The following is a 26239-nucleotide window of genomic DNA, read 5'->3' on the forward strand; positions in this document are numbered from 1 at the left end:
AAAAAAACAGTAAAAGAAAAAAAAGTGATTTCTTTTAAATAACCTAAAGGAGAGTGCAGCAGAAACCGAATAGGCAACAGAATGTCTAGTGTGCTGTCCTGAGATGAGATGAGTTGCCCTTTCTCATCAGCCACTGATTTTTCTCCCTCCTCCTTGGACACTCCAGTTTCCAAGCACCTCTACAGCCGGACAGTGTCACATGTCTCCCTGGCATGATCTGTGCACGCAACCTGCTGACCCGTGGTACATCCCACCTACCACCTATGTGCCCTGGGATGCCCTTCCTTGTATTCAGCTTTTGAAATCCTACTGGCATGCCTTTCTGTAATGATCAGTCTCACCAGCTGCTTGACCCTAGTTATCCAGGTCAGGTTTGCAACTCTTCATCATTCCTGCATGTGTGTGTGTGTGACTGTCTGTAGGTAAGCATGCCTAGCATTACTGCATGTAACCTGATTTACAAGTTTCTCATGTCAGCATGATGAGTGTTGCTGTATTTTTTCATTTGTGCTTATCCTGTCTCCACTCTTAACCCCTATGGTTAAGGCCCATGTGTCCTCATTCCTTCCTCCTGCCAATACCTCTGTTGCTACCAACCCAGGATGAGTGGAATAAACTATGGTGAGTGATGGAGATACCCCAGGCAGCCACTATGCTAACCGTACTGATGCCTCCTGGAACCTACTCAGAGTCAGGGTGACCTTCCACTGTGATACCGGCCATGGCAACCTAGGAACCTTTGACAAAATAGAAACATCACTCGTCCAAGAAGAGAGAGGCAGTTTACAGATGAGAGCCCTCCCTGGAAGGAGTCCCTTTAAGCTACCTTAAATATAAGGGTCCGTCTTCAAGAACATGGCATCAGTTTTCATGTTGCTTCATTGGTGTATTTCTAAATGCTACGCTCTTCCTAGAGGCTCCCTTCAGTTTCAGGGCACTTGTAAGTCTCTGAATGAGGACCTACAGGGTTGTCCCTCTGGTCTGGATGCTTCCATCACAGAGATTTCACTGTAAATTGGGTAACATCTAGCCAAGCTTCTTTTCCAAATTGAACTTACTGGGCCAGATGCCCAAACAGAACATGATTTTATTTCCATCCCCACATCCAGCCAACAACATCTTGAAACACCAAATCTTTATTTCAGCGCAGAAGTAAAATCCTTTTCCCAGGTGCTGGTTGCTTCAGTATCGATACGGTCCGCGTTCCACCAAATCCTCCTTTTGAAAATCTTTCTAATCCATCAGAGTCATTTTTTCTCAATCTGCTGACAACATCTTTCCCCCTCTCTAAATACGTATTGTTTCCTTTATCATATTCAGATGTTTTATTCTCGCTCTCAAGATTTCTTGCTTATTTATCTTAGGCCATGGAAACTCTCATCTCTTTGTTCCCTTCCTCCTTACCTAAGCATCTTTTTTGGCCAAGCTAACATACAGGGGAAAGAGGAAACATTGCGCCTCAATGCTTAAGAAACATAGCCATGAATGCCTGGAATAGGCACTAGGTATGTAATGTCAGCATAGATCTGAAATGAGGTCTCAGGTATAAAGTATAGGCCTTGCCGAGGTAAATACTCTATGACTCTTCCAAGGGAGTGAGGATTTGGTTCCATTTTAGACCTAGTGCATGCAGACACCTAAAGAGACACTGAGTTACAGAGAAGACATCATCTTGGCATGGCACTTACAGCTTACAAATGCTATAACTAATAAATTCTCAGTAAGTGAGCAGAAATAGTGTTTCAGCATGCTTTTCCCCTGAGAGTAAAGTCGCCTCATTTTTGCATTTCCAAATCAACCCAAATCTTGCTTAACTGCATGTCTTTGCCTCCCACCATGATATGAATTCATAAAAATGGGGTAGCGAGCAAGGTTTTGTTACCAAGCCTGGACCCTTGCATAGAGGATCTGTCACACACTTTCTTGTGCCTCCAAGGAGACCACTGCTTACAATGTTATGCAGTGAGACTTTTCAGCTTCCAGAAACAGAAGCCCTACTTGTAACGGAGTTAAGAAAGCTGTAATTAAAAGGAAACATAATAAAGTTCAGCTGTTCTGCGTTTAAACAGCCCAACGCACAGCATGTTCCTTCTCTGTGTTAAAAGGAAAAGAATCTGAAGGGAACACAAATAACCCATAATCCTTTGTGGCTTTATCACATATCTTCACACTTCTCAGGGGACTATGATTTCAACTCCACAGCTCCTTGATTTACAGACTCTCCAATGTGCATGCAATCTGGTTCACAGTTCAGTCCCTGTATCTTTATTCTGTTGGCAAATATTGGAATAGAGAAGGACACCTTTATTACGCACCTCAGACAGTTCCTCTTTACCTGCAGATGGATGGGGGGTGCTGTCACCCATTTTTTAGCTTTTCACCTGACTCAGGTTACAAAAACAGTTTTCTTTGTAAATCGTAAGCACCTAAAATATCTTTCTTTATCTCGCCTACTGTAAGGCTGCTCTTTGAAAATGATTCTCCGTTGGTGAGTGATAGCACATAGTTCCAACTCAAGTTGAAATGTCTTTCTGTGTTGTAGGAAGGCTGCTTTTACCCTTCATTTGTCATAGGTTCCTTCAGACTTTGGGCTCCAGGCTGCTGCTGTGTCATAAGCTTTTGCCTGTCTTTATTGAACCTTGTCCCCAGCAGAGCCATCGCCATTTAGAGATGAATCAAGTAGGCCAGTTGAAGTCTCTGGTAGCACTAGTAGAGCCTTGTTCTTCAGCTAGAGCTTGGAAACCTCTGGGTCTTCCCTAATCAGGTGGCTGTATTTCTCTAACAAAAGACTCTTACCCAGTGATATGGAGAGAAACCATGTTCATGCGTTACTTCTATCACAGCTGCTCCTGCTCAGGGTGACCCTTGCTCCAAGTTATTCAACTGATATCAAACACTTCATTTCCCCTATTCTGCCCCTTTTCCCTAATTTGATCCCAAATAAGCCTCTCATTTTTCCATAGCAACAGTCTGGTCCATAGGAGCACATCTGAAGAAACTTCAGAAAAATAAGAAGAAGCCTAGAAACACTTTATATACTATTAGTGGTTTTAAGAAAATGAATTTTAAACTCGATTCTAGAAGGGATTTTCTTTCCGACCACTTTTTCCTGACCTCCACCTGGTGTACCCTGTCTCCCAAGTAAATATCCTTTTCAGCCAGGTACTGTGCTTGCTTTCATTTCAAGGCAGAAAATTAGGGGAAAATGGTAATTAGTGTTTAGTATTTTCAAGATCAAACCATAACTGGTGTTTAGCATTTTTTCTTAATTTCAGTGTACATGCTGAACCTGAATCAACAGCTTGTGCACAACTCCCTGAATTCATTGAGAGTCGGCAGCTCCCTGTTCTGGAAGCTGCTCACATAACACCTCCCCCTTGGTGACAACTAGATGTGGGTTGGTATTTTTATAATTACGCATGAAGTGGAATAGAATCATATGCTAGGGGAGGTACCTGGAAGCTTCTCTAAAGGGGAAGCTGTGTGATTCTCACCATTGGGTGTCTTTATGGAGGGACAGAGGTGCTTCGTACCCTTCTTTAAAGAAAAACTAGAGTGAATCATGGCCCAGCTCCAATGCCCAGCACATTTAAGCAGTAGCTGCTGGCTCAAAATATTTCCACTTATGTCCCATCTTTAAAGCCTTTTAGGACATTCCTACTTGGGATGTTTAACTTTAGAATCTAATAGAAATCCAGTGTGCCTCATCTGCTCTTTGTTTACTCTATTACACCTGTCTTGACCGAAAATGGTCAAAGAGATATGTCCCTAATGTGAATTATCTGTTATGTGGGCTGTTCACAACCTTGCTTTTAACCATCTCTGCCGCACACCCCTGCAGCAATGCTCAGGCTGTGACTTTTCTAATTTCCCACTTTGTTGAAACTCAGACCAGCTCTGCGGTGTCCTCCCTCCTCCCCACCTTTTGTTGAGCCTAACGCTGCTGCACCAAACACACTCTGGCTTTGCATGTTCTGTTACTGGCTCTGAGGAAGCACACCTTGGTTAAGTGGAATGCTGCTAGCAAAAATGGACTCCTTGCATTTGATATTCTCACTCTGGACGATTTGGATATGGTTTCCTATGAAAATGAAATCACTTTCAGGCTAAAAGGGAGCCTGAAAAATGAGACCTGGGGGAGAGATATGGAGTCGTTTATGAAATGGGATGCTTAAGTGGTAGGTTATTAAATTGTGTGAGGGTTGATGGTAAACTGCTGGTCTAGATTCTGTGTCCCTTGTCAGAAATTCATTTTAAAACTCACGGAAGATTTTGTTTTACGTTAAATCTTAGTCTAACTAGGAACAAATGTCCTGGAAATGAGTGTCCGAGGCTGCTAACTATATTGGTAAACTGAGAGACATAGTTTGTAGGCTCTCCCTCAAGTGCTCTTGGCTCTGCTCTTCTAATGGTCTATCTCCCCTGTCCCTTTAGAGGTTTCTGTTCTAAAGAATTTGAGGGAGATACACACATACACATACACACACAAATACATATATGAACACACACAGGAAGAGAGAAAACTGTAAAAAAAAAAAGAAAACCATAAAATTAGCCAAAAATGTTATTTGATATGAAAAACGACTAAGAAAAAGCACACACTCTATATGCCATATGTAGATGTTATGCCACTAAGCGCATGAGATGATTATGTATTTTTGTACAGGGCCCTGGGGAAAATGTGAGTCAAAGTCAGTGAAAGAGAGCAAATTGGACTGCCCCATTTAAACAGTAACTCAAACTCAAACTATGCTTGCTGGTTCTCTAAAGTTTATTTTTAATCATCTTTAAACTGGAGCAAACTGAAGTTTTATAATTTGCATAGTCTTTATTTTGACTTGACTCACACATTTTCACATTTAAAAATAATCAACATTAGAGGATGACTCCTTCCCCCACCTCCAAATAATATCATGGCCCTAAGATTTAAGAAAGTTAACATTTTGGTAAAGAAAACATTCTAAATGGGATTTAAAACGGGATTTAATACCCACTAGAAACAACCTGAGAAGTTGCATTCTCATCTTTCCTTCCATACAGGACTTATGAGGCAATTTTATGGCCTTTCTTTGAAAGTTTCCATGGCAAATTTTTTCTCAGAATGTACTGCTTAATAGCAAATGATCGTGTTGTTGTTTTTTTTTTCTCTTGTTCATGAAGATGGTTTTTCAGGACACTCAAATCAGACTTCCATTTTGTTTCATGTTGTTATCAACATGAAACATTCCCTTTGAATAAGAAATGGTAATGACCTAAGGCTTCCTTCCCTTTTCAGCCTAGACTCCCCCCTCTCTCCTTATCCTAACTTCAAACAATTTTTTTGGAGTTAATATTTAGTGCTCCTCATCAAATCAATTAAAGATATTAATTGGAAGATGAGTCTCTTTTTAGATGAAGTTTTTAAAAAAGTATATAATCTCCAAGCAATTCTCTGATACTCTCATATCTCCATAACTTTAATTAAATGTCAAGGGCAATTATATTCTCTCTTGCAATTAAATAATCTTAAGTGTATATGACAGCGGCAAGTAATAAGTATTTGAAATATATATATGGCCAGGTTTTTTTTTAAGTAAACCGTATTATTTATTTCATGTCATTGTACATCAGATTCTAGTAATTCATGTAAAATTCTCCTTCCCTTAACTCACTATTCATAATTGTTATATAAAAGTAATATATTGTATTGTTCGTTGATCAGCAAAATGAAATGCAAAGAATGTGGAATGTAAAAATAAACCAAAGTTAGTTTTCTAAAATATGAAATTCAATAAATACATTGCCCTATATGCTGTAGTTAAATAAAATTACTGTCTGAGAACAAAATCAACACCATGAAATTTCAGGCCAAAAGAAACAGAGCTTGTGAACATACCCTCATGCTTAATTAAAATGTTCCAACATTCATACCATTATTTTTCTCTCTCTCCCTCAAAAAAAATATTTCATTTTGGGAAGATCATAAACCACACTTTGGTTGCCAGAGGTGGAAACATCAGCAGTGATTTCAACAATGGCAGTGTTGTCTTAAGCACATCACTCACAGACTGTGAGTTACATGTGGCCAGGGGGTTGAGGGGAAGGTAAAGTTTTCTAAACTTTCATGTAAATTGTTTTGTAATTTGGTGACATATAAGCTGATGTTTTCTTCTGCTTCTTTCCCAATTTTATTTTGTGACTCTCCCTAGGCTTTCTGCCTTTTTAGGAGAAAAATAATTTACACTACCAAGATGGCAACATAAGTATTTCTATAAATATCCCAGCTCGCAGATATAGAATTTTTAATATGAAAATTTTTTTTGCTTTTTTTTTACTGTTTAGAATTTGTAATTTTATTTCTGACATTTAATTAAGGGAATCTGAATTCTAGCAGCCAAATGTTTACCATCAATCCTGGAATAGATTTTAAATGTGTACTCATTCTATTAATAATAATTGGACTATTTATTTACTTAGAATTTAACCTACTTTGGAAAAAACAAAAAGATCTACAAATTTCTAATGGTGAAGCCACAAGAGGTTGAAGGGCCTTTAGGTTTCTAAATATTTAATGGGGTCAGTTTATGCTTCACTACTCTAACATTTACTGCTGAGGTTTTTCTTTGCAATACATTCCTTTTTCGTGACATTTGTTATGCATTGTAGAGGCTGTGTTTTGAACTATGAATCAAGTTAGAAATAAAGAGGTCCCATTTAAGATGTACAAAATTGAGCCATAGGGATGCCTATCAAAAAAATATTTCTGTATAAGAGCTCCCTTTAAAGATATATGATATAATACATGTAATAAGTTCTCAGATTTGCTAATTTCATGTTTCTGTGAAATCATCAGGGGGGAATTTTGACAGCGCTTTTGACGCAGAGAAGGGTGTTGGGACAATTGTCATCGCAAAACCTTTGGATGCAGAGCAGAGGTCCATCTATAATATGAGTGTGGAAGTCACTGATGGGACAAATGTTGCTGTCACTCAGGTGAGATGTTAAATTACAGAATAGCAGGAATGCTGAAATAGCTGCCAAAGTCAGGGGTGCAAGCAATGAAAAAAAAATGTAATGGAAGTAGTAAATTATGTCCATGGTTTTCTAGTGTTTACAAAAACTATTTTCAAGAACAATTAAGAAAAGGGATTCTGTAGATGATATCATAGGACTTAGCTGCTGCTTTCAAGAAGCTGTGATTGATCATGCATGGAAAAGTGATGCGTGTTTGTTTCCTGATCATCTACTGTAGATTTATCTGTTTGACAATAAAGTCAACTTTCCTTGAATTTACAAAGAGGAGGACATCTATTTTACTTGAGTTAACACACCATGTTATTCTTTACCTCCTCTTTTTTTTTTTTTTTTTAGTCACAGAAAGTTATAGCTAAAGAATACCTAAGAGTCCAAATTCATTTATAGACTTAGATAAGCTAAGTAATGTATCCAAGGTCATGCAGCCTTAGTAAAGAAAAAGGACTGGGATCTAGGTGTCCTGACTCTCTTCTGCCTTTCTAGCCTCTTTATCCTTGCTGTCTGTATAGTAGAACCCCTTGGTTGTGGTGAGAGGTTAAAAACACCAGTGGCTGGACCCCAGCCACAGAAATCCTATATGATTCTGATATGCAGCCAGGGTCGAGGACCACTCCTCATACTTTGCAACCTGAGCACATGTGAAAGGGCATTGAGAGCAGGAGGAAAAGAAAATCTTTGGGCTTCTCATGTGGCTCAGTACATCTTTCTGAGACTAGCACAATGTTACATATCAATATGAGGCAGACTTGTACTAAATATGAGAAGATTTTGTTGTCTTATTTTTTAGCACCAGAGACCTAGGCCAGTTATGGCAGAGAGCTGGCACATATGCATATGCTGTAACCCCTCTCTTAGTCCCTGCTGAGCTCTGAGGTTCCTCTAACCCCAGAAGGCATCACTAATTCATCAAGGCCCATTTTTCTGCTGAGCCCAGATGTGTCCTTAGAATCTTTCTGAACACAGTGCTTCAGGTGGTGAAGATGGAATTTTTGCCAACCCTGAAGCAAGCATTGATTCATCTTAAATATGATGTAAGCATTTGCAACTATGTTGTTTTAAAAAGAAGAGAGGATGAATATTTCATGTGTTTGCCTAGCCAGCTGCCTCTTAGTTTGAGACTATTTGAAAAATATAATGAAACTCTTTCCTTTGAATCTATTTATAATCAAAGAATGGTAGAATTTGAAGAAAACAATAGGGTTCATTTTAGTACAACTCCTTTACTTTTCATTTGAATAAACTAAAACCTTAGAGAGGAGAAGTGACTTGCACATAATACAGCAGCCAGTGTGAAACAATTTCTGATCCTCCAACCTGTGTCCTTTCCCAGTAACTAGGATGATCATATGACCCTGTTTGCCTTAAAGAGCCCCGTTTATGTCTGTGGCATTGGCGTAATTATTCTCCTTCCCTTAACTGACTATTCATAGTTGTTATATAAAAGTAATATATTGTTCATTGATCAGCAAAATGAAATGCAAAGAATGTAGAATGTAAAAATAAGCCAAAACTAGTTTTCTAAAATGTGAAATTCAATAAATACAGCCACAGAAGTCCTATGTGATTCTGACATGCAGCCAGGGTCAAGGACCCCATTAACTCTCAAAATTGCCCCATTTGGGACAATAAATTATATGGTCACCCTATCGAAAACCATACTGTTCCAGGGTATTTTCAAGGCTAACATATAGACACATGGAAAGAACCCATGGCTGGGGTGTTATGAGAGCCACACAGTCCAAAAGCACGCCCCCGAAGACTAATACAAAACAACCCACCTGCTGTATTGCTGTCTTAAGTGTTAATTCATTTTAAATGGGAATTGAAGTTTTAAAAATTAGCCTTGTCTTAGCGTATTCAACCTTGACTTTTTAGTGCCACTTAAAAACATAAGACATATTTGAGTAAAATACAAATAAAGCATGAAACCGTATTCATTTCCAGACTTTTCTCCAGAGTTTCATACCAGTTGAATTAAATGGTATTCAGTATGCCCAGAATACCATTATGGATATTTTAAAAATTGAATATTTTTGGAACAAGTGAATGAATAGTAGATACATATTCAGCAGAGTCTACGCAGCAAATATGCTAGATCTCCAAAGCACAAAACTAATTCATGTTAACAACAACAAAAATTATCAATGATACTTTTACTTTAGAATTTTATTAGAACCAGATGAGAAATCATTTAACAGCACTTGTTCCACAAATATCTTTAGAGTTCTTACCATGGGCTAGGAGCAGTTCTAGATGCTAAGTACTAAGGTCACAATGATTCAGAGTTTTAAATCCAGGTGACTGACATGCGCTCATTTTTTTCAAGTTAATATGGAAACATGTATTATAAAACTTTGAATGTACACACCGTTTGAGTCCTGTTTTTGTTTATTTTATTTCTGACTAGTATACAGTTAGGCTTATCTCCAGGGCTGTCTAGAAGGAGTTAGAGAATTAGGTGAACTTTGAGGCACCTTCTGGCAGGGCCAAGATAAGGTAGTTAATAAAGGATGCCAAGAGATTTTCTTGTCAAAAGCATTCAAGTCACTCTGTGTCTCCAGAGTCATGACCTTTGTACGAAGTGGGAACTAAGAGTTTCCAAAGTACATACCTGTATGTCATTGGTATTACCATCAGGAAGTCATTACTCTGTCTACTGAGCTATCTTAGGGCCTGACCAGCTCACCAGCCCCTGCCAATCCAGGCCTCTCTCATATTTACCACAGCTTTCCCGGCGGTGGTGGCGGGAGTGCTTCTTTGAATTAGTCAGCACCCTCCATGTCAAGAACACTTTTACAAAAGGATGTTTTGCGAAATAAAAGGCATTCTGGATTTCTTTTAGAAACCATGAAAGCATGTTCCCATGCATGACCCTGGGCAACTTAATGATTCTACCATCAAACAGATAACCTTCGCCATATAACTAAATAAATGTCCTGTAGCCCCAAAACACCTGTTCAGTTTTCCTGTGGGAACTTTTCTCTGCTTTGTTCATTTGGAATCATAAAACATGATATGACAGGGCTTCAAGTCATCATAAACAACATGTTGAACTTGGCTTCACAAATGTCAAATAAATCAGATCCTCAGTGATTCTGTGTCCACATGAAAACCCTTCCTTCACCTTCAGTTTTGTCCTATTCTCCCAACTCTCACAGGATTCTTGTGCCTCAGAGCTACAATATCTAATGATAAACATCCTTTTCTTTACTGAGATTCCTCAGTGTGAGCACAAAACATAAGAAAGTCCTGTGGGTTTTAGGCTGAAAAGATTCCAGTGAACTAAAGGTAAGAATACAGCATCCCAACATTGACAAAAACCTCCTAGCAAGATGGACAAGGGCCTCTGCATAAACTAGTTCTTTATTTTGTAGGGGATATTATTATGCTTTTTGTAATACAGTGTTAGTATTTGGCAACATGGGCTTTGTAGCAGGTAATTTTGCATCCCAATCTCCACTCTGCCACAAAACAGATGAGTCACCTCAAGCAAGTCACCTAACTTCTCTGCACCCTGGTCTTCTTGTTTGGAGGTACCAATACCTACAACATGGGAGTTGCTATGAGGATTACATGAGTTTATGCATGCAGAGTATCAGCATGAGGTCTAAATGTAGTAAGAATTCAGTTAATACTAGCTACTGCTGCTGTTGTTATTATTCCTATCACCTGTTAGTTTCTCTGAGGCACACATGGAATTTACCTCAGATGAAGTGCCTCAGATGAAGTGGAAGATCCAGTGGCTGCATCCCCGTCCTTTAGTGAGGGCTATTCTGGATACTTTCTGACTTGTTCTGGGGTGGAAAGTGCAAGACAGTGCCTTAAGGCACCCTCAGTGCACATGAGGTAGAACTTGTCAAGGGCTCTGTGGCCACACCAGGCCAAAGGTATCTTAGTGGGCTTTTCCCAGTTCCTCATGTGCCATCCCAGGATAGCTGCCTTTGGTGGCTCTGTAATAGTCTTCTCTTTGCCTAAAATCAATTGGCAATTTTTAGTGCTCACTGTGTCCCGAGAATTATCCCAAGTTTTAAAAGCTTATTCATTCTCTACACTACTAATGTTGTGGAATGATAGCAGATAGTGCATGAACTGGCACCGGAATTAGCAATTCCCTGAACCAAAGAATGACTAATGTTCACTGGAGTGATTTTAAACCAGCACCCTGATGCCTTCTTATCCAGACCCCTGCCCCACTTCAAATCCTGCTGTCTCTAACAAACCCATGCAAATCAGGACCTAGTTATACAAACAGCTTGAACCCTACAAAACAGTTTGCGTTCCTAAAAGATCCTTGAAGCCCATGAACTGTTAATAAATTTTGGCATGTGTATATGTTTTTCTAGAGAGAAAGTCCATAATTTTCATCAGATGTTCAAATGGGTATGTGATCTAAAAATGGTTAAGATAAACTAACTCCTTAACACTTTTTTTTTCAGCCAGTAACTCTAGTTAAAAATTTCAACATGCAGCCCCCGACACTCCCTGAGAAACATATGCACATACCTGGGGGAATCATTGTCCTCTGAAGGCTCCCCAGCTCTGTCACTGGGCTGCCTGTTATCCATGGTGTTTCAAAGCACTATTGTTCTGGGTTAAGAAGGACTGTTTGTCCACCAAAGCCCTGGACAGCAAACAGGAAATTAACTCTCTTTGAGAATTTATTTTTTTTTAAAAGGAAGAGTCTGTGGGAGAAAGGGGTACTACCAGTACTAAACATTACAGAAGTGTTCCTCGTGTTAATGTCTTAGAAGCCCAGAGATGAGTGAGGATGTCTGAAGGGTGTCTGGCATAGGGCGATGAAAAGGTTGAAGGAATCAGTACTGTGTCTGGTTGGAAAAGAGTTGAGGAATCACAAGGAGCATTGGCTATTATGAGCAGGGGAGGAATAGAGAGTATCCAGGTAGAAACAGAGGCCCATAAGGAGTGGGAATAATGAAATGCCTAAGAGGATGGGGTTATCATCCATCCAAACATAAAGTAGCACTACAAAGTCATTTTAAGAGGAATTCTACCCATAGTGCCCAGACTGTGGTCTTTACATACCGCTTACCATGGAAAGGAGTCGGGATTCTGCATAGAAATGGATAATTGCAGGTTTGGAGCAGGAGCCTAGGGCATCTTTTCCTGCTAGAAAAGCCTACTGGAATCATGGTAAAGCATGACAAGAGGAAACTCAAATGGATTTCCACTGATTAAAGATGGGATAATATGAATATCCAAAAGAGTAATGGAATAATGACTATAACAGACCGAAACACATGAAATAGATTTAAAAACCCAAGTGTTTACATATATTTATCCTTAAAAACAAAATCATTTAACTCTTACAGTTACTCAGTGAAGCAGGTGCTATTTGTGGTAGGCAACAGGGCTCTCCTACCTTCACTTCCCCAAGAAGATGTTCATGTTCTAATCTTTGGATTCATGAATATGTTATGTTACATTGCAAATGGGACTTTGCAGATATGATTAGGGTATAAATCTTAAGATACAGAGAGGATCCTGGACTATCCAGGTAGGCCCAGTCGAATCACAAGAGCCCTTAAGCACATAACTCTCCAGCTGGAGTCAGAAGAGAGGCAGCAAAAGGGGAAGTAAGAGATTCAAAACGTGAGAAGGACTTGAGACATCATTTCTAACTTGAATGTGAAAGCAGCAACATGGCAAGGAATTAACGCAGCCTTAAGGAGAGAGAGACTCCCAGCAGACAGCCAGTAGGGAAACCAGAGACCTCCATTCTACAACCACTTGGAACTATATTTGGTCAACAACCTGAATGAGCTCAGGGCAGTCATCCCCAGAGCTTCCAGAAAGGAACACATTCATGCCAACCCTTGAGTTCGGCCTTGAGTCCTCACCTACACAACTATGAGATAATCAGTGTTTTAAGCTTCTAAGTTTATGGTAACTTATTTTTTTTTTTCCAGGACAGGGTCTCACTCTGTCACCCTGGCTGGAGTGCAGTGGCACAATCACGGCTCACTGTAGCCTGGACTTCCTGGGCTCCAACAATCCTCCCACCTCAAGCCTCCCAAGTAGCTGACACTATAGGCATGCACCACCACACCCAGATAATTTTTGTATTTTTTTTAGAGCTGGGTTTTTGCCACGTTGCCCAAGCTGGTCTTGAACTCTTGGGCTTTAGTGACCTGCCTGCCTCGGCCTCCCAAAGTGCTGGGATTATAGATAGGCATGAAGCACTGCACCCAGCCTATAGTACAAATAGAAAAATAACCTACTACTGTCATGCCTGTTTTACAGATAAGGAAAGAGAGGCAAAGCAAGGTTAAATAACTAGAGTAGATCAGGATTTATATCCAGGTTCCAGATCCTGCTCTCTTAACCACTACACAATGCTGTCTCTTAAAAGCAACATTGGCCGGGCGCAGTGGCTCAAGCCTGTAATCCCAGCACTTTGGGAGGCCGAGACGGGCGGATCACGAGGTCAGGAGATCAAGACCATCCTGGCTAACATGGTGAAACCCCGTCTCTACTAAAAATACAAAAAAAAAAAACTAGCCGGGCGAGGTGGCGGCGCCTGTAGTCCCAGCTACTTGGGAGGCTGAGGCAGGAGAATGGCGTAAACCCGGGAGGCGGAGCTTGCAGTGAGCTGAGATCTGGCCACTGCACTCCAGCCTGGGCGACAGAGCGAGACTCCGTCTCAACAAAAAAAAAAAAAAAAAAAAAAAAGCAACATTAAATTTTTGATATCTGTTCTAATGCAGGAAAAGAAACTCACCTGGCCCTACTAGTTATGAAGGAGACACTCTTAAGATGGCAGCTTGGGGAACGTGATGCTGCGTGTGGCTATCAGAATGTCTGATAGTCAGCCATTCAAAGAAGAGAGCAAAATACGTCAGCCTCCTTATAGCTCTCACTTCAACCCACTGAGCTTTTGGGCCCTAGAGACACACATTACCGAGGATGAGAAATTATGAATTTTAGCAACTTTCCCCATATATCTGCCAAACCAATCTGAGTTACTGAATCATCAGAGCAAGTTTAAATGAAACTAGAACATGGCTCTTTCAAAGAGTTAATGGATGAAAATACATAGTAATATAGGATACCTGGTATTTATATAATAATTATTGCAGTAATAAGGTTTTTTTTTTTGTTTTTTGTTTTTTTGAGACAGTCTCACTCTATCACCCAGGCTGGAGTGCAGTGGTGCAATCTTGGCTCACTGCAACCTCCACCTCCCAGGTTCAAGCAATTCTCCTGCCTCAGGCTCTGGAGTAGCTGGGACTACAGGCGCCCACCACCATGCCCAGCTGACTTTTGTGTTTTTAGTAGAAACGGGATTTCCCCATGTTGGCCAGGCTGGTCTCGAACTCCTGACCTCAAGTGATCCACCCACCTTGGCCTCCCACAGAGCCACTGCACCTGGCAATAAGGCTCATTCTTAAGCTTCTTTTCCCTGTAACGCTGGGATACTTAAATCAGGTGTTATCATTACACTCATTTCCAGTGAGAAATTAAGACACAGACTGCTTAGGTGGCCTGCCTAGTGTACACAGGTAAAAAGATAAAAACCTGCTTCTTCTCAAAATCATATACGAGTCCAGGGACATTTTCCTACACTTTTATATATATATGAAATACACATTTTCAACTCATTATTGAAATTATCTGGTATAATGAAAGGAGCACCAACTCAGAATTAGGCAACCCAAGTTGAAGTTAGCACTTAACCAATTGCTGTCTGTGTTACTACAGAAGGCAGCTCAGTCGTTCTGAGACTCAGTTTCTTCGGCATAATGAGGATAAAACTTTACATGCCTCATAAATTATAAGATGAAATAAGCTATTACGGACCCTGTGATATGCTAGACACAGGCTTTATTAATGTTTATTTCTCAACTTAAAATTAGCTATAAAATATGTGTGTGGCTATTATTGTTATTATGAAAAAGAACAGAGACAGCCATGTCCAAATTATAATCTAAAAGTTACATTAATTTGATTCAGGGACTTATGTGATTTTGTGGTTTTAATGTTTTTCTTATTCAAGTAATCCTTTAGACTTATAAAGGTAGGAAGGCCAGGCACGGTGACTGACACATATAATTCCAACATTTTGGGAGGCTGAGGCAGGAGGATCCCTTGAGGCCAGGAATTCAACACTAGCCTGAACAACACCGTGAGAACTTATTTCTGCAATAATAATAATAATAATAATTTTTTAATTAGCCAGGTGTGGTGGTCACACACATATATAGTTTCAGCTACTTAAGGGGCTGAGGCAGAAGGATCACTTGAGCCCAAAGGTTCAAGGTTATAGTAAGCTATGATCATGCCCTGAGACCCTGTCTCTAAAAAAAATTAAAGGCCTGGGTACAGAGGTCATGCTTATAATCCCAACACTTTGGGAGGTCAAGGCAAGAGGATTGCTTGAGCCTGGTTGTTCAAGACCAGCCCAGAATTTACAAAAACTAAAAAAAACTAGACAGACGTGGCACACGCCTATAAGTCCCAGCTACTTGGACGGCAGGATGATCCCCTGAGCCTGGGAGGTCAAGGCTGCAGTGAGCCATGATCACACCACTACACTCCAAAGACCCTCTCTCAAAAATTAATTAATTAAAATAAAATTTAAAAGATAGGAAAATCAACTTGTATCTGTATGCTCCACAGCCAAATTTGAAATTAAAAAATCTCTTTCAGATAATCTCCAAAAATTCTAAAACCTCACAAAGGCAATTAATGAAATTGGCCAGTCTTTCTGCCAAAGGACTTGCATGTATTGGGGCTGGTAGGGCTGTGACCTGAATTCCTAAGGTTAGTCTTGACCTTCAGTGCTTTGAGGATTTCATTCCTCCTCTGTCATCTCTAACTGCTGTGTTTGGAGTTTCTAATTGGCCTGCTTCCTTTAAAAGTAGGTTTTTACCTTGAAGATGTAGATTTTGTTTTATGGCCTCCCTTCATCCTGAACCTACTTAAAAGTGGAGAAGAAACAAATCACTTTTGCTAAAGCTGCTCTATGATTCCCTAGAACAACAGACTCCCACAGGGCATCTCCCTCATCAGGGTTTTTCTTTCATCTCCTTTTCTGTCATCTGCCTCTTGGCAGTGAAAAAAGCAGTGGCTGGCTGGGTGCGATGGCTCACGCCTGTAATCCCAGCACTTTGGAGGCCAAGGTGGGCGGGTCACGATGTCAGGAGTTCGAGACCAGCCTGGCCAACATAGTGAAACCCCGTCTCTACTAAAAATACAAAAATTAGCCGGGGGTGGTGGAATATGCCAGTAGTCCCAGCTACTTGGGAGGCTGAGGTGAGAGAATCACTTGAACCTGGGAGGCAGAGGTTGCAGTGAGCCAAGACCATGCCATTGCACTCCAGCCTGGGTGACAGAGCGAGACTCCATCTAAGAAAAACAGAAAAAAAGGCACTGGCCTACACTTCCCTTGTGTATTTAGATTAGGAAAATGCTGGAACAACTACAAATGTATACAGATAAAATAAGGCAGCAAGCCAAATCTTAAAATGTAAGACTTTCTTTTTTAATTAAAAAAAAAAAAAAAAGCCCTACAGCAAGTTGTGGCAGCTCATGCCTGTAATCCCAACACTTTGGGAGGCCAAGGTGGAAGGATCACTTGAGGCCAGGAGTTTGAGACCAGCCTGGGTAACACAGCGAGAACTCATCTCTACAAAACAAAAAATTAGCCAGTCCCGATGGTGCACTCCGATTGTCCCAGCTACTTGGGTGGCTGAGGTGTGAATCTGAAACTGCAGTGAGCCATGATTGTGCCACTGTGCTCCAGCCTAGGAGACAGAGGAAAGTCCTGTCTCATAAAATAATAATAATAAAATTTTACTGTGTGTAATAGATCTGGGCTTGACAACTTATGAGGAGATCAATTTTTGAAAATAGATTCTAATTTTAAAGGGACCAGGGATCTTTATATTTAAAATAACCTCATATGAATTTTCCTGAAATGAGAATGGAATCAGTTATCTACTTTGTAAATTAGGATTTCTCTATAGCAAAGTACATAATATTTGTACACATTGTAATGTATAAATGTTACGTGCATTTACTTTTAATGTGTGTGTAACTTAATCCACATGGAAATGATAGGATGAGGTGAATACAGAATTGGCTCTGTAATACCTGGGGTTGAGTGTGGCCTTGACATAGGGACTTCAGCCATATGTTTTAACTTCTCTAATTCTCATTTTCCCCGCTGGTAAACCATAAATAATAAAGTCTAGGAAATGAATGTGATACAGATTTATAAACTGTAGAACAAGTACAAGCTGATGTGATATTTCTACTTATACATTCAAAAACAAAACTTACAAGCTTGAGGAGAATACAAGGGGCTTCACCCTTGAAATCACAACTATAGAATGTTTTAAATACGGTTTTGAAATGCCAGCAGAGGCAGAAGAGAATTTCAGTAATTTAGGACTTAATTGGTTCTAATAAAAGACAGCGCCTTCACCCTACAGCTTGCCCCATGGACACTTTATACCATGAGCCTTTGTGAAGCAGAGCTTGGCATCTACCCAGACTTAGCTTAGAAGAGCCTGCAAAACCCAAAGTGTTTGTGGTGGGCAGCATTGAAACCAGCTCTGAAGAGACTTCCTATATTCGGGTTTCCTCCTGCTTTGATTTCATTGTATTTCTTTAGGCATTTCAATTACCATTTTGAACACAACATCTTTGAGAGTTACTTTGCTTTGTTTGTTAGTTCAGGGGCTCACAAATGGCCCCGACTGTGGGAAATAAAAAGTAAATGAGGAGAAGGAAGTCTTTTACAGAGAAACACTTGTTCTGACTGTAGATTAGGCTTAAGACAAAGCAAGCAAAAAGAGGCAAGCTTTTCAAGAGCACATCAACTTTGAAACTTCATGAAGGTCAGGGCAGGCTTGCTGGCCGGAAAGGCTTTTTCCTCCCATTAATATAACTGAACACAAATATTTTAGCATCTTGACTAAGTTAACTTGAACTTTCTGAATGAAAGAATTGGCATTCAAAGAATCCAGTATGGTTCTGCAAATACAGTGGAGATAAGAACAATACCCAAAACTTTACTGGCACACTTTTTAACCCTTTTTCTACCACAAACTACTACAGGGCAAACTTGTCCCATATCCAGCTGACTCTGAATGGCAAGTTATCCCAGCATAGAGGTGGTAGCACCACCGCTTGTCTCTTCCTCAAAAAAGGCATATTTGTACCAAAGTGAGTGATAGTGCAGCCATTTAAGCGGATAGCCATAATCTGGTTGCATTTATTTTTAAAAGTAAATAATGTTCTGAAATATAGCCAAACACTAGCATAATATTTAATGGAGAATAACTAGAGGATTTTTTCTATTAGTCAGGAATCAGACAAGAGCATCACTATGTTCACTACTATTTACTGTCATGCTGTGATAGCCAATGCAATTAGACAAGATAAACCAGTTTGTGTCATAAAGAAAAAGGTAGAACTATCTCTGTTTGCATGTAGTATAATTATATATCGGAAAAACTCAAAAGACTGAAAAAAAACTTCTATAAGTGATAGGAAAATTTATTAAAATAACAGGTTAAAAATTTAACATACAAAAATCTATAGCCTACATATATATAACCGAAAAAAAAAAAAAACAGTGAAGTATATATTGGAAAAGAAGACTCTATTTAGGGTAGTACATATATAAACTTTAAAATGTGTTCAAAACCTATTTAAGGACAACTAAATGTTACCAGAAAGGTAAAACAGTAGATTGAACAAATGAAAAAAGACAAACCATATTCTTGGATAGGAAGACTACATTAGAAAGAAGTCAGTTTTCCTTTATTAACCTGTCCTTATAGCATAATTGCAATTAAAAATACTATCCAGTTTCTATCAGGTGCTATACAGGTTTATTAAGAAGAACAAGCGAGAATAGCCAGGAAAACCATGAGAAAGAAGAAAAAGAGAGCCTAGCCTTTCCAAACATTAAAATGTACTATAAAGCCTCTATAATTAAGACATTTTGGTACTGATACATGAGAAGTCAGATAAACCAATGGAGCAGAATAGAACATCCAGAAATATGCTAACTGCATGTGTAAATATAGAGTACAATAAAGGTGGCTTCTCAAATCAGTGGGAAGTGATGGTCTTCTAAAGAGTAGCATTGAGATAAATGGAGAGCCATATGGAAGATAATCGCAGTATGCCAGGAAAAATTCCAACTTGATTAGCGATGTAAATGAAAGAAAAGAAAACATGCAAATGCATATTTTAAAATGAATGTGTCCATTTATAACCTGAAAGCTCAAAAAATATTCTAAACTATGAACTAACATCCAGAAATAATAAGGAAAAAGATTAATATATTCACTTTTACATGGCAAAAAAAGAAAAAAAAACACCATAAGCAAAATAAATATACATGACAAAATTGAAAGCATTTTTTCACCAAACTTCCAAAAATAAAGAACGAGAGGCCATCTAACCTGTAGAAGAATAAGATGAGATACAAATAATTTAACAGAAAAAGAAATGCAAATGGGTCTTAAATATATGAAAAGTTTCTCCAACCTCACTAAAAAATAAGAGAAAGGTAAATTAAAACTATACTGAAATGCCGTTTCTCATCTATCAGATTGGCAAAACATCTAGAAGTCTTACTACATATTATGTTGGCAAGGTTGTGGAAACAATCATTCTTACATATTATCATGAGAATGCAAAATGATAAAACCATTGGGCAGGGGAAATATGGAAACATATATAATAATAAAACTAAGCACCTGTACTTTGATCCAACCATCCCAATTCTAGAACCCAAATATATGCTAGCAAAAAATATTTTTAAAATGGGCACGAGGCTCTTCCTTGCACACTCTTTCTAAGATCAAAAATTGGAGACATCTTAAATGAACACCAGTAGAAAAGTAGTTGAATTAACTGATTCATCTACTCACTGGAAGAGTGTCTCTGTACCTCTATGGCATTATCTTCAGGATATAATGCAGGGTTTCTCCACAGCAGCACGACTGATATTTTGGGTCAGATAGTTCTTTATTGCGGGGGCTGTCCTGTGTGTTGTAGGAGGTTTAGCAGCATCCCTGGCCTGTACCTATTGGATGTCAGTAACAGCCCTCCTCCAAGTGTGACAACCAAAAATGCCTCCAGACACTACTGAATGCCCCCTGGAAGACAAAACCCTCCCCAGTTGAGAACTGATGTTAATGTTATGTTAACTGTAACTGTAATGTTAAATGAAATAGCATGGCAGGGAAGAGTGTATAAAGTATGTTTATATTAACAAAATGTTTGGTGAGTAAACCATACATTTTTGTACAGTTATCTGTAGGAGAAGGGAATAGAGTGTAGGAGGAAGGTATAGAAGCTGAACTACTTTAAATATATTTTTTTTTTGTAAATTTGACTTTGATACCTTTACATATAATATTAAATTAAATATTTAAAAAGCAAGTCTAAAATTTGAACACAAATGGAAACAAATGATGTTAGATGTCTATCTAGTTGGTGGCACATCTACACCAAGAAGATCTATTCTAAGTGACTTTGAACACACTGCTTTGACTATATATTCCTAGTTGGATAAATTCCTGGTTATTCTTGCTTGTTCTTCTTAAACCTGTATAGCACCTGATAGAAAGTAGATAGTATTTTTAATTGCAATTATGCTATAATAATTGCAATTATTTATCCAACTAAGAATAAATTATAATTTATTTTATTATTATAATTATTATAATTGTACATATATAATTATAAAAATAAATAAAAAGAACAAAATAATATGAAAATTATTTTTAATGATCATAATTATAATTATAATAAGAATATTGGAATTATTCTGAGATTTTTGTGCATGTGGTTCAAATAAAGCAATGAATAATTTTGATGACGTCATTAAGCATGAGAAATTTCAGCATGAGGAAAAGGAGATACAAATGTAAAAACAATGAGACTAAGTAAAAACCTTGATGCTCTAATTTTTAATAGGAAGTAGCAATATGAACTCATGAAATATTTATTTTTATAAAACCACAAACCTTTCCTGACTCTGTCCAGTGAATAAAACTGAAACATAATAGCCAATCCAGTAGCAATAAGTATTCCTAGCAATGGATCATGGTATCTAAATATCATTTCTAACTAAAAAGAAAACAAGCCATTTTGGAGAAATGGGTAATTCAAGATTGGGGCAGAAAATGTGCAAAATGACACTGGAAAAAATTACTAGTAGCAATTATCAGAAAGCAAGGAAGCTATCTTAGACTACTAGGGTTATGTCAAAAGATGTCAAGAACTAACTGGAAGAGGCTCCTACAGGCCAAGGTAGGGCTATTTATGCATCATTAATATAATAACTGCAATAGAGAGGAACAAATCGGATGTTATTAAATTCATGAGTTCATAATAATGGTTGAAAAAGAGCACCTCATTTGTCACTTTGGGAGGAGCTAAGGAACCAACTCACTATTTCAAAATAATAAAGGGAAAGAATTATTTATCCTACCTTTCCTATATGAAATGTACTTCACAGTAACCAAATAGTTGAGAAGTTTCTTTTTAGGGAACTATTCCAGCTAATAAATAAAGAAGAAAATAATAGAATTAGAACATTATCAATCTGAAATTTTTAATGAATTATCTGTATAATGATTGCCAGTGTCTGCTAATATCACAGAACAAGAGAGAGAACCAGATACTATGTATCTCCAGATGGAAGTACACTAAATCACTCATCAAGGATTTTTGTCAAAAAAAAAAAGCAAAGAACAAGAAAAAAGGAAACTGAATCTTAGCAAATCTTTTAGATCAAACAATTTATAAGAACTACAGGGTACAGAGGGACATGTAAAACAAAACCACAGGGGCGCTATGAGGAAAATTCAGACTGTGGAAACTAAAGAAAAAATGGCTCAGTTTCTTCAATACTAGCAATAACACAGTAAAAAATCCAAGGAAATAGTAAGAGAAGAGTTTGAAGGAGAACCTATAAATTAAAATATAATTAACCCATTTATGGATGTATCAACCAAATGCAATGTTTGGACCTTATTTGCATATCTTGATTAAAAGAAATTATGAATATATATATGCATATATGTGATTAAAAAATACTTAAAAACAATTAGAGAAGAATGAACACCAATGGGCTGTTTGATGATATTAAGGAACTACTCTTTTCTCTGCTTAGGTGCAGCAATGGGATTGTGTGTGTTTGTGTTTATTCTAAGAGTCCTGTCTTTTAAAGATGCATACTGAAATTACGTGATGGGTGGGATTTGCTTAAAATAATATGGGGAAATAGGCAGGGACGAGTGGCAGTATGATGAAGCCAGATTAGCAATTGATTATTATCAAAGCTGAGTGATACACACTGGAGTGTTCATTGCACTATTTTATATTTGTCTGAAAATTTACATAACAAAATGCTTTATGAAAGAAAACAATTAGGAAACTTATTGGGAAACTTCATACCTTAGCTGTCATTAGAGCCACATTCTTTGCTAGACCCCTCCTATCAGGACAACCGCAGTGTGTGGACACTGCCATTGAGAAGCTGTGATTGCTCTGAGTCCACCTCATGGGCTCCTTTGCCTCTTCTGTGCTCCTTTTCCCATTCGGTCACTGCCTCCACAGAAGTCCACCAAGAGAAACACATAATCAGAACTTAAGATAATGGCACCTTAACAAACTAAGGTCACCTTGTGATCATATACTTTGCGCATCAAAGAATTCCACAGAATTATCACCTTCAAGTGGCTGTTGCAGCTGTTCAATTAATAGTGAGAATATTGATCAGCTCATAATTTATGTTCCTGCTAATATAAACTACTGGTTTATTGTCAACCTCTAATTACAGAGTGCTTTTATAAGAGAGCTTCCTCTGTGTTGCAAGAGCTACTAGAAGCTAGGATCCAAGGACATGGAAGGGGGGAAAAAAGGCAGGAGGGCATACTTTTATTAGCAATGAGCAAATTGGCATTAGTCATCATTCTTGTCTTCTTTTAACTATAGGTATTTATCAAAGTACTGGATAATAATGATAATGGCCCAGAATTCTCTCAGCCGAATTACGATGTGACAATTTCCGAGGATGTGCTTCCAGACACAGAGATCTTGCAGATTGAAGCCACAGACAGAGATGAGAAGCACAAGCTGAGCTACACTGTTCATAGCAGCATCGACTCCATCAGCATGAGAAAATTCCGGATTGACCCTAGCACTGGCGTGCTCTATACTGCCGAGAGGCTGGACCATGAGGCCCAGGACAAGCACATTCTCAATATAATGGTAGGACCGAAATCCTAATTTGCTCTCCTACAGAACCATTGACTGTTCAGGCCACACACATTAGCCTTCAAAAGTATAGGGCCCCTAAATTTTATAAGTAGTTGAAAATTTCGTCTTTTCACAGAGAGATTGCTTTCATTTTTGCCTTTTTATTTCAATGAAGAATTACTGTTGTTAGATAGCAACTCTGTATTTTTGCCAAACTAAAATACTAGATAAGCTCTGCAGCAGGGGCTGCTCAGTAAATGCTCCAAACAGACTGACTTGAGAGGGAAGGAACAGGTCATGTTCCCAGGCTCTGGGGTTCGTTTGTACCCAGAAGATTTCAAAGAAAAATTGAAAAGACATTCCTTGAGAAGTTAATCACAAGGGTAATCATTTACTCAGCCTATGCAATGCTCGGTCCTTGGAAGGATTTGGAAAACCAGTTTATTACTTATTGTACTGGCATTGGACCTAGTAGTAAATACTGGCACACAAGAGAGATCTCAATACATGCTAAAGCCTACAGAGAGTATCAATCTGAGTTTGTATTTATGGGACCTCCAAATTATGTAGGAGAAATTGCTTTACTTTTAAAGTAGTGTTTAGCTAGTTCACATAATTGGGAAGTAGAGATTAATAAGAAACATCCTTGATTAATTTATGGCCTGAAGTCTATCCCTCCAACCCCCCAAGAATCCCTGCAGCATTGCACAGCCACTTCCTGTCAGAGCCCCCACTGTGTTCATTTAAGACCAGGTAGAAGGACAGACTTAATCTTCTGCCCTGATTGGCGCTAAAATACTACACTAAGACAGTATAAATTCCTAAGCAGCTGAAAGTAATGTTCCACTAAGTTTTACTTTTCTTTCATAAGACTAGAAACCTTCCCCGATAAGAGGAAGTTTGAGTGTCATGCACTTAGCTATAGTTTCCAACTAAGACTCCAGGAAACAGATAGGGTTGCTTATAGAGGTCTTCCAGTCATCACTCTGGCCCTTCATTCATTCATTTAACATATATTTCTCAAGCACCTACTATGCACCAAACACTCTTCTAGGCACTGAAGATACAAAAAAGACAAAGTTCTTGCACCCTCAGGAGCTTACACTTAATTGGAACTGACCTAGATTTCAACAATCCCCAAATAAAGAGTTCAGCTTGGTCCTTGGGTATGGCAGACCAGTCTGCAGACAGGGAAATTCAGCATATTCACTGGGCTAATTCTGCATGTGTTTTCTCCAAGGGCAGAAACCTTGTGCTAGTGACTAACTCCATTCTCATGATTCTTTAAGCCATTTCTGTTCATTCTTTCTTTAACAAACTCAGAAACCCATTTGGTCACCCTCTACCATTTATCACTTACATAATTGAATATTTCGAGCAAACAAGTGCTTTACACTGCCTTTCTCCTAGCTAAGCCATTTTAGTCATTTTACTCATTCCTCCTAGGTACTATTTCTGAAAACCCCTTTCTCTTTGTTGGCTCTTTTCGGTATATTTTCTAATTTCTTCACATCTCTCTGCAGGTATGGAGTTTAAAATTGAAAAAGCCAAGAGCACATATTTGATTAGTGCTGCATCAAATGATAGCAAAACCTTGTGGTTAAAGAAATGATTATTTGCAAGCTTCTGCCATATACAAACTAAAGGAAACTTTAAAACTGCCAAGCAAGGTTTTTTGGTGAAATCAGAAAGGGGGTGCTTCAGCACTTTGAAGAAAATGACAAATGGTTGTGTCAAGTGTGACATTTTATTTAACGTTTCTCTAAGTAAGAAATTAAGATTTGATTCATCTTCCCAATGGTCAGGGTTCTCTCAGCTCTAGACTTTTGTATATATTGGCTTTTTTGCCTGAAAATGCCGCACACTGCTACCACCATTTTACCACCCCTACTTGTTCTTGTTACCTTTTTCAGGAAGCGAAATGCTAGGTTAGTTTCTTCTCACTATTCTGCGAGCACCTTTAGTGCATCGCATGAGAATACTTAGCCCTGAGCATTATACCCATCTATTTGCTTGTTTGTATTCCCACTTGACTCTAAGCTTCTTAAGGGCAGGAACTGTATCAAATTCACTGCTGAACCACCAGAGCAAAGCCAGGGACTTAGACAGATAGGTGACAATAAATGTTTGTTGAATGGATGAATGGAAATGCCTACATTGTGTTCATTAATTCCAGTCTTTAGTTGCCCCTGCAGAAGAGCCTCTATCCACTATTCTGTTATCAGCTGTGTACACAAATAAGGGGGAGGCCACTGTATGGGGAGAGCCAGAGCACAGCGCTGTGTCTGTGATATCAAGGCATCAGTTCTACACACACAGACTGAGCACAGACCACAGGCCAGACATTAGGCTGAATAGTAAAGGTATTGTAACCCCTGCTCGCGATTTCCTCCCAATGTTTCCTCACTTGATGATACTACCATTTATTGAGCCCCTACTAGAAGCCTGGAACTGGGTCAAGCACTTTGCATGCATTATTTCATTTTGTCTTCACCCCAGACATAGCCATGTGAATTCTTTGCTATTTAAGATTTGAGTCCCACCACTTCTTATATTTTGCCTAAAGGTCAGAGATCAGGAGTTTCCTTATCGAAGAAACTTGGTCCGAGTCATTGTGAATGTGGAGGATGCTAATGATCACAGCCCTTATTTTACCAACCCACTGTACGAAGCGTCTGTGTTTGAATCTGCTGCTCTGGGATCAGCTGTTCTGCAAGTGACAGCTCTGGACAAAGACAAAGGAGAAAATGCAGAACTCATATATACCATAGAAGCAGGTGAGAGCTGTTGCACTGCACAAATTTCAGCATAATGCATGGCATTCGACCCTCAGTAGCATTTATCACCGTGTAAAATTCAGATCATTAACAATAGAACATCTCTAAATGAACTTTTTTGGCCAAGCCGCTGTCCTATTTGGGAGATGATGGTGGATAAAGTTCTTGACGTTTCAGTAATAGGTTTTCCATCATTA

General features: G+C 38.8%; 1 protein-coding gene across 2 annotated transcripts in view; it reads left to right on the top strand.

Moving 5' to 3' along the window:
• FAT3 (FAT atypical cadherin 3) overlaps positions 1 to 26239 on the top strand; it is a 557781-nt gene that overhangs the window by 425231 nt on the left and 106311 nt on the right. For both annotated transcript variants that reach the window (XM_011952088.1, XM_011952087.1), the window contains exons 6-8: positions 6833 to 6972; positions 23002 to 23277; positions 25832 to 26042. In XM_011952088.1, coding sequence (XP_011807478.1) covers positions 6833 to 6972; positions 23002 to 23277; positions 25832 to 26042 — 627 coding nt within the window. The remainder of the gene's footprint in view (positions 1 to 6832; positions 6973 to 23001; positions 23278 to 25831; positions 26043 to 26239) is intronic.

Source organism: Colobus angolensis, unplaced genomic scaffold (assembly GCF_000951035.1).
Source record: "Colobus angolensis palliatus isolate OR3802 unplaced genomic scaffold, Cang.pa_1.0 Scaffold332, whole genome shotgun sequence".
Taxonomy (NCBI): domain Eukaryota; kingdom Metazoa; phylum Chordata; class Mammalia; order Primates; family Cercopithecidae; genus Colobus; species Colobus angolensis.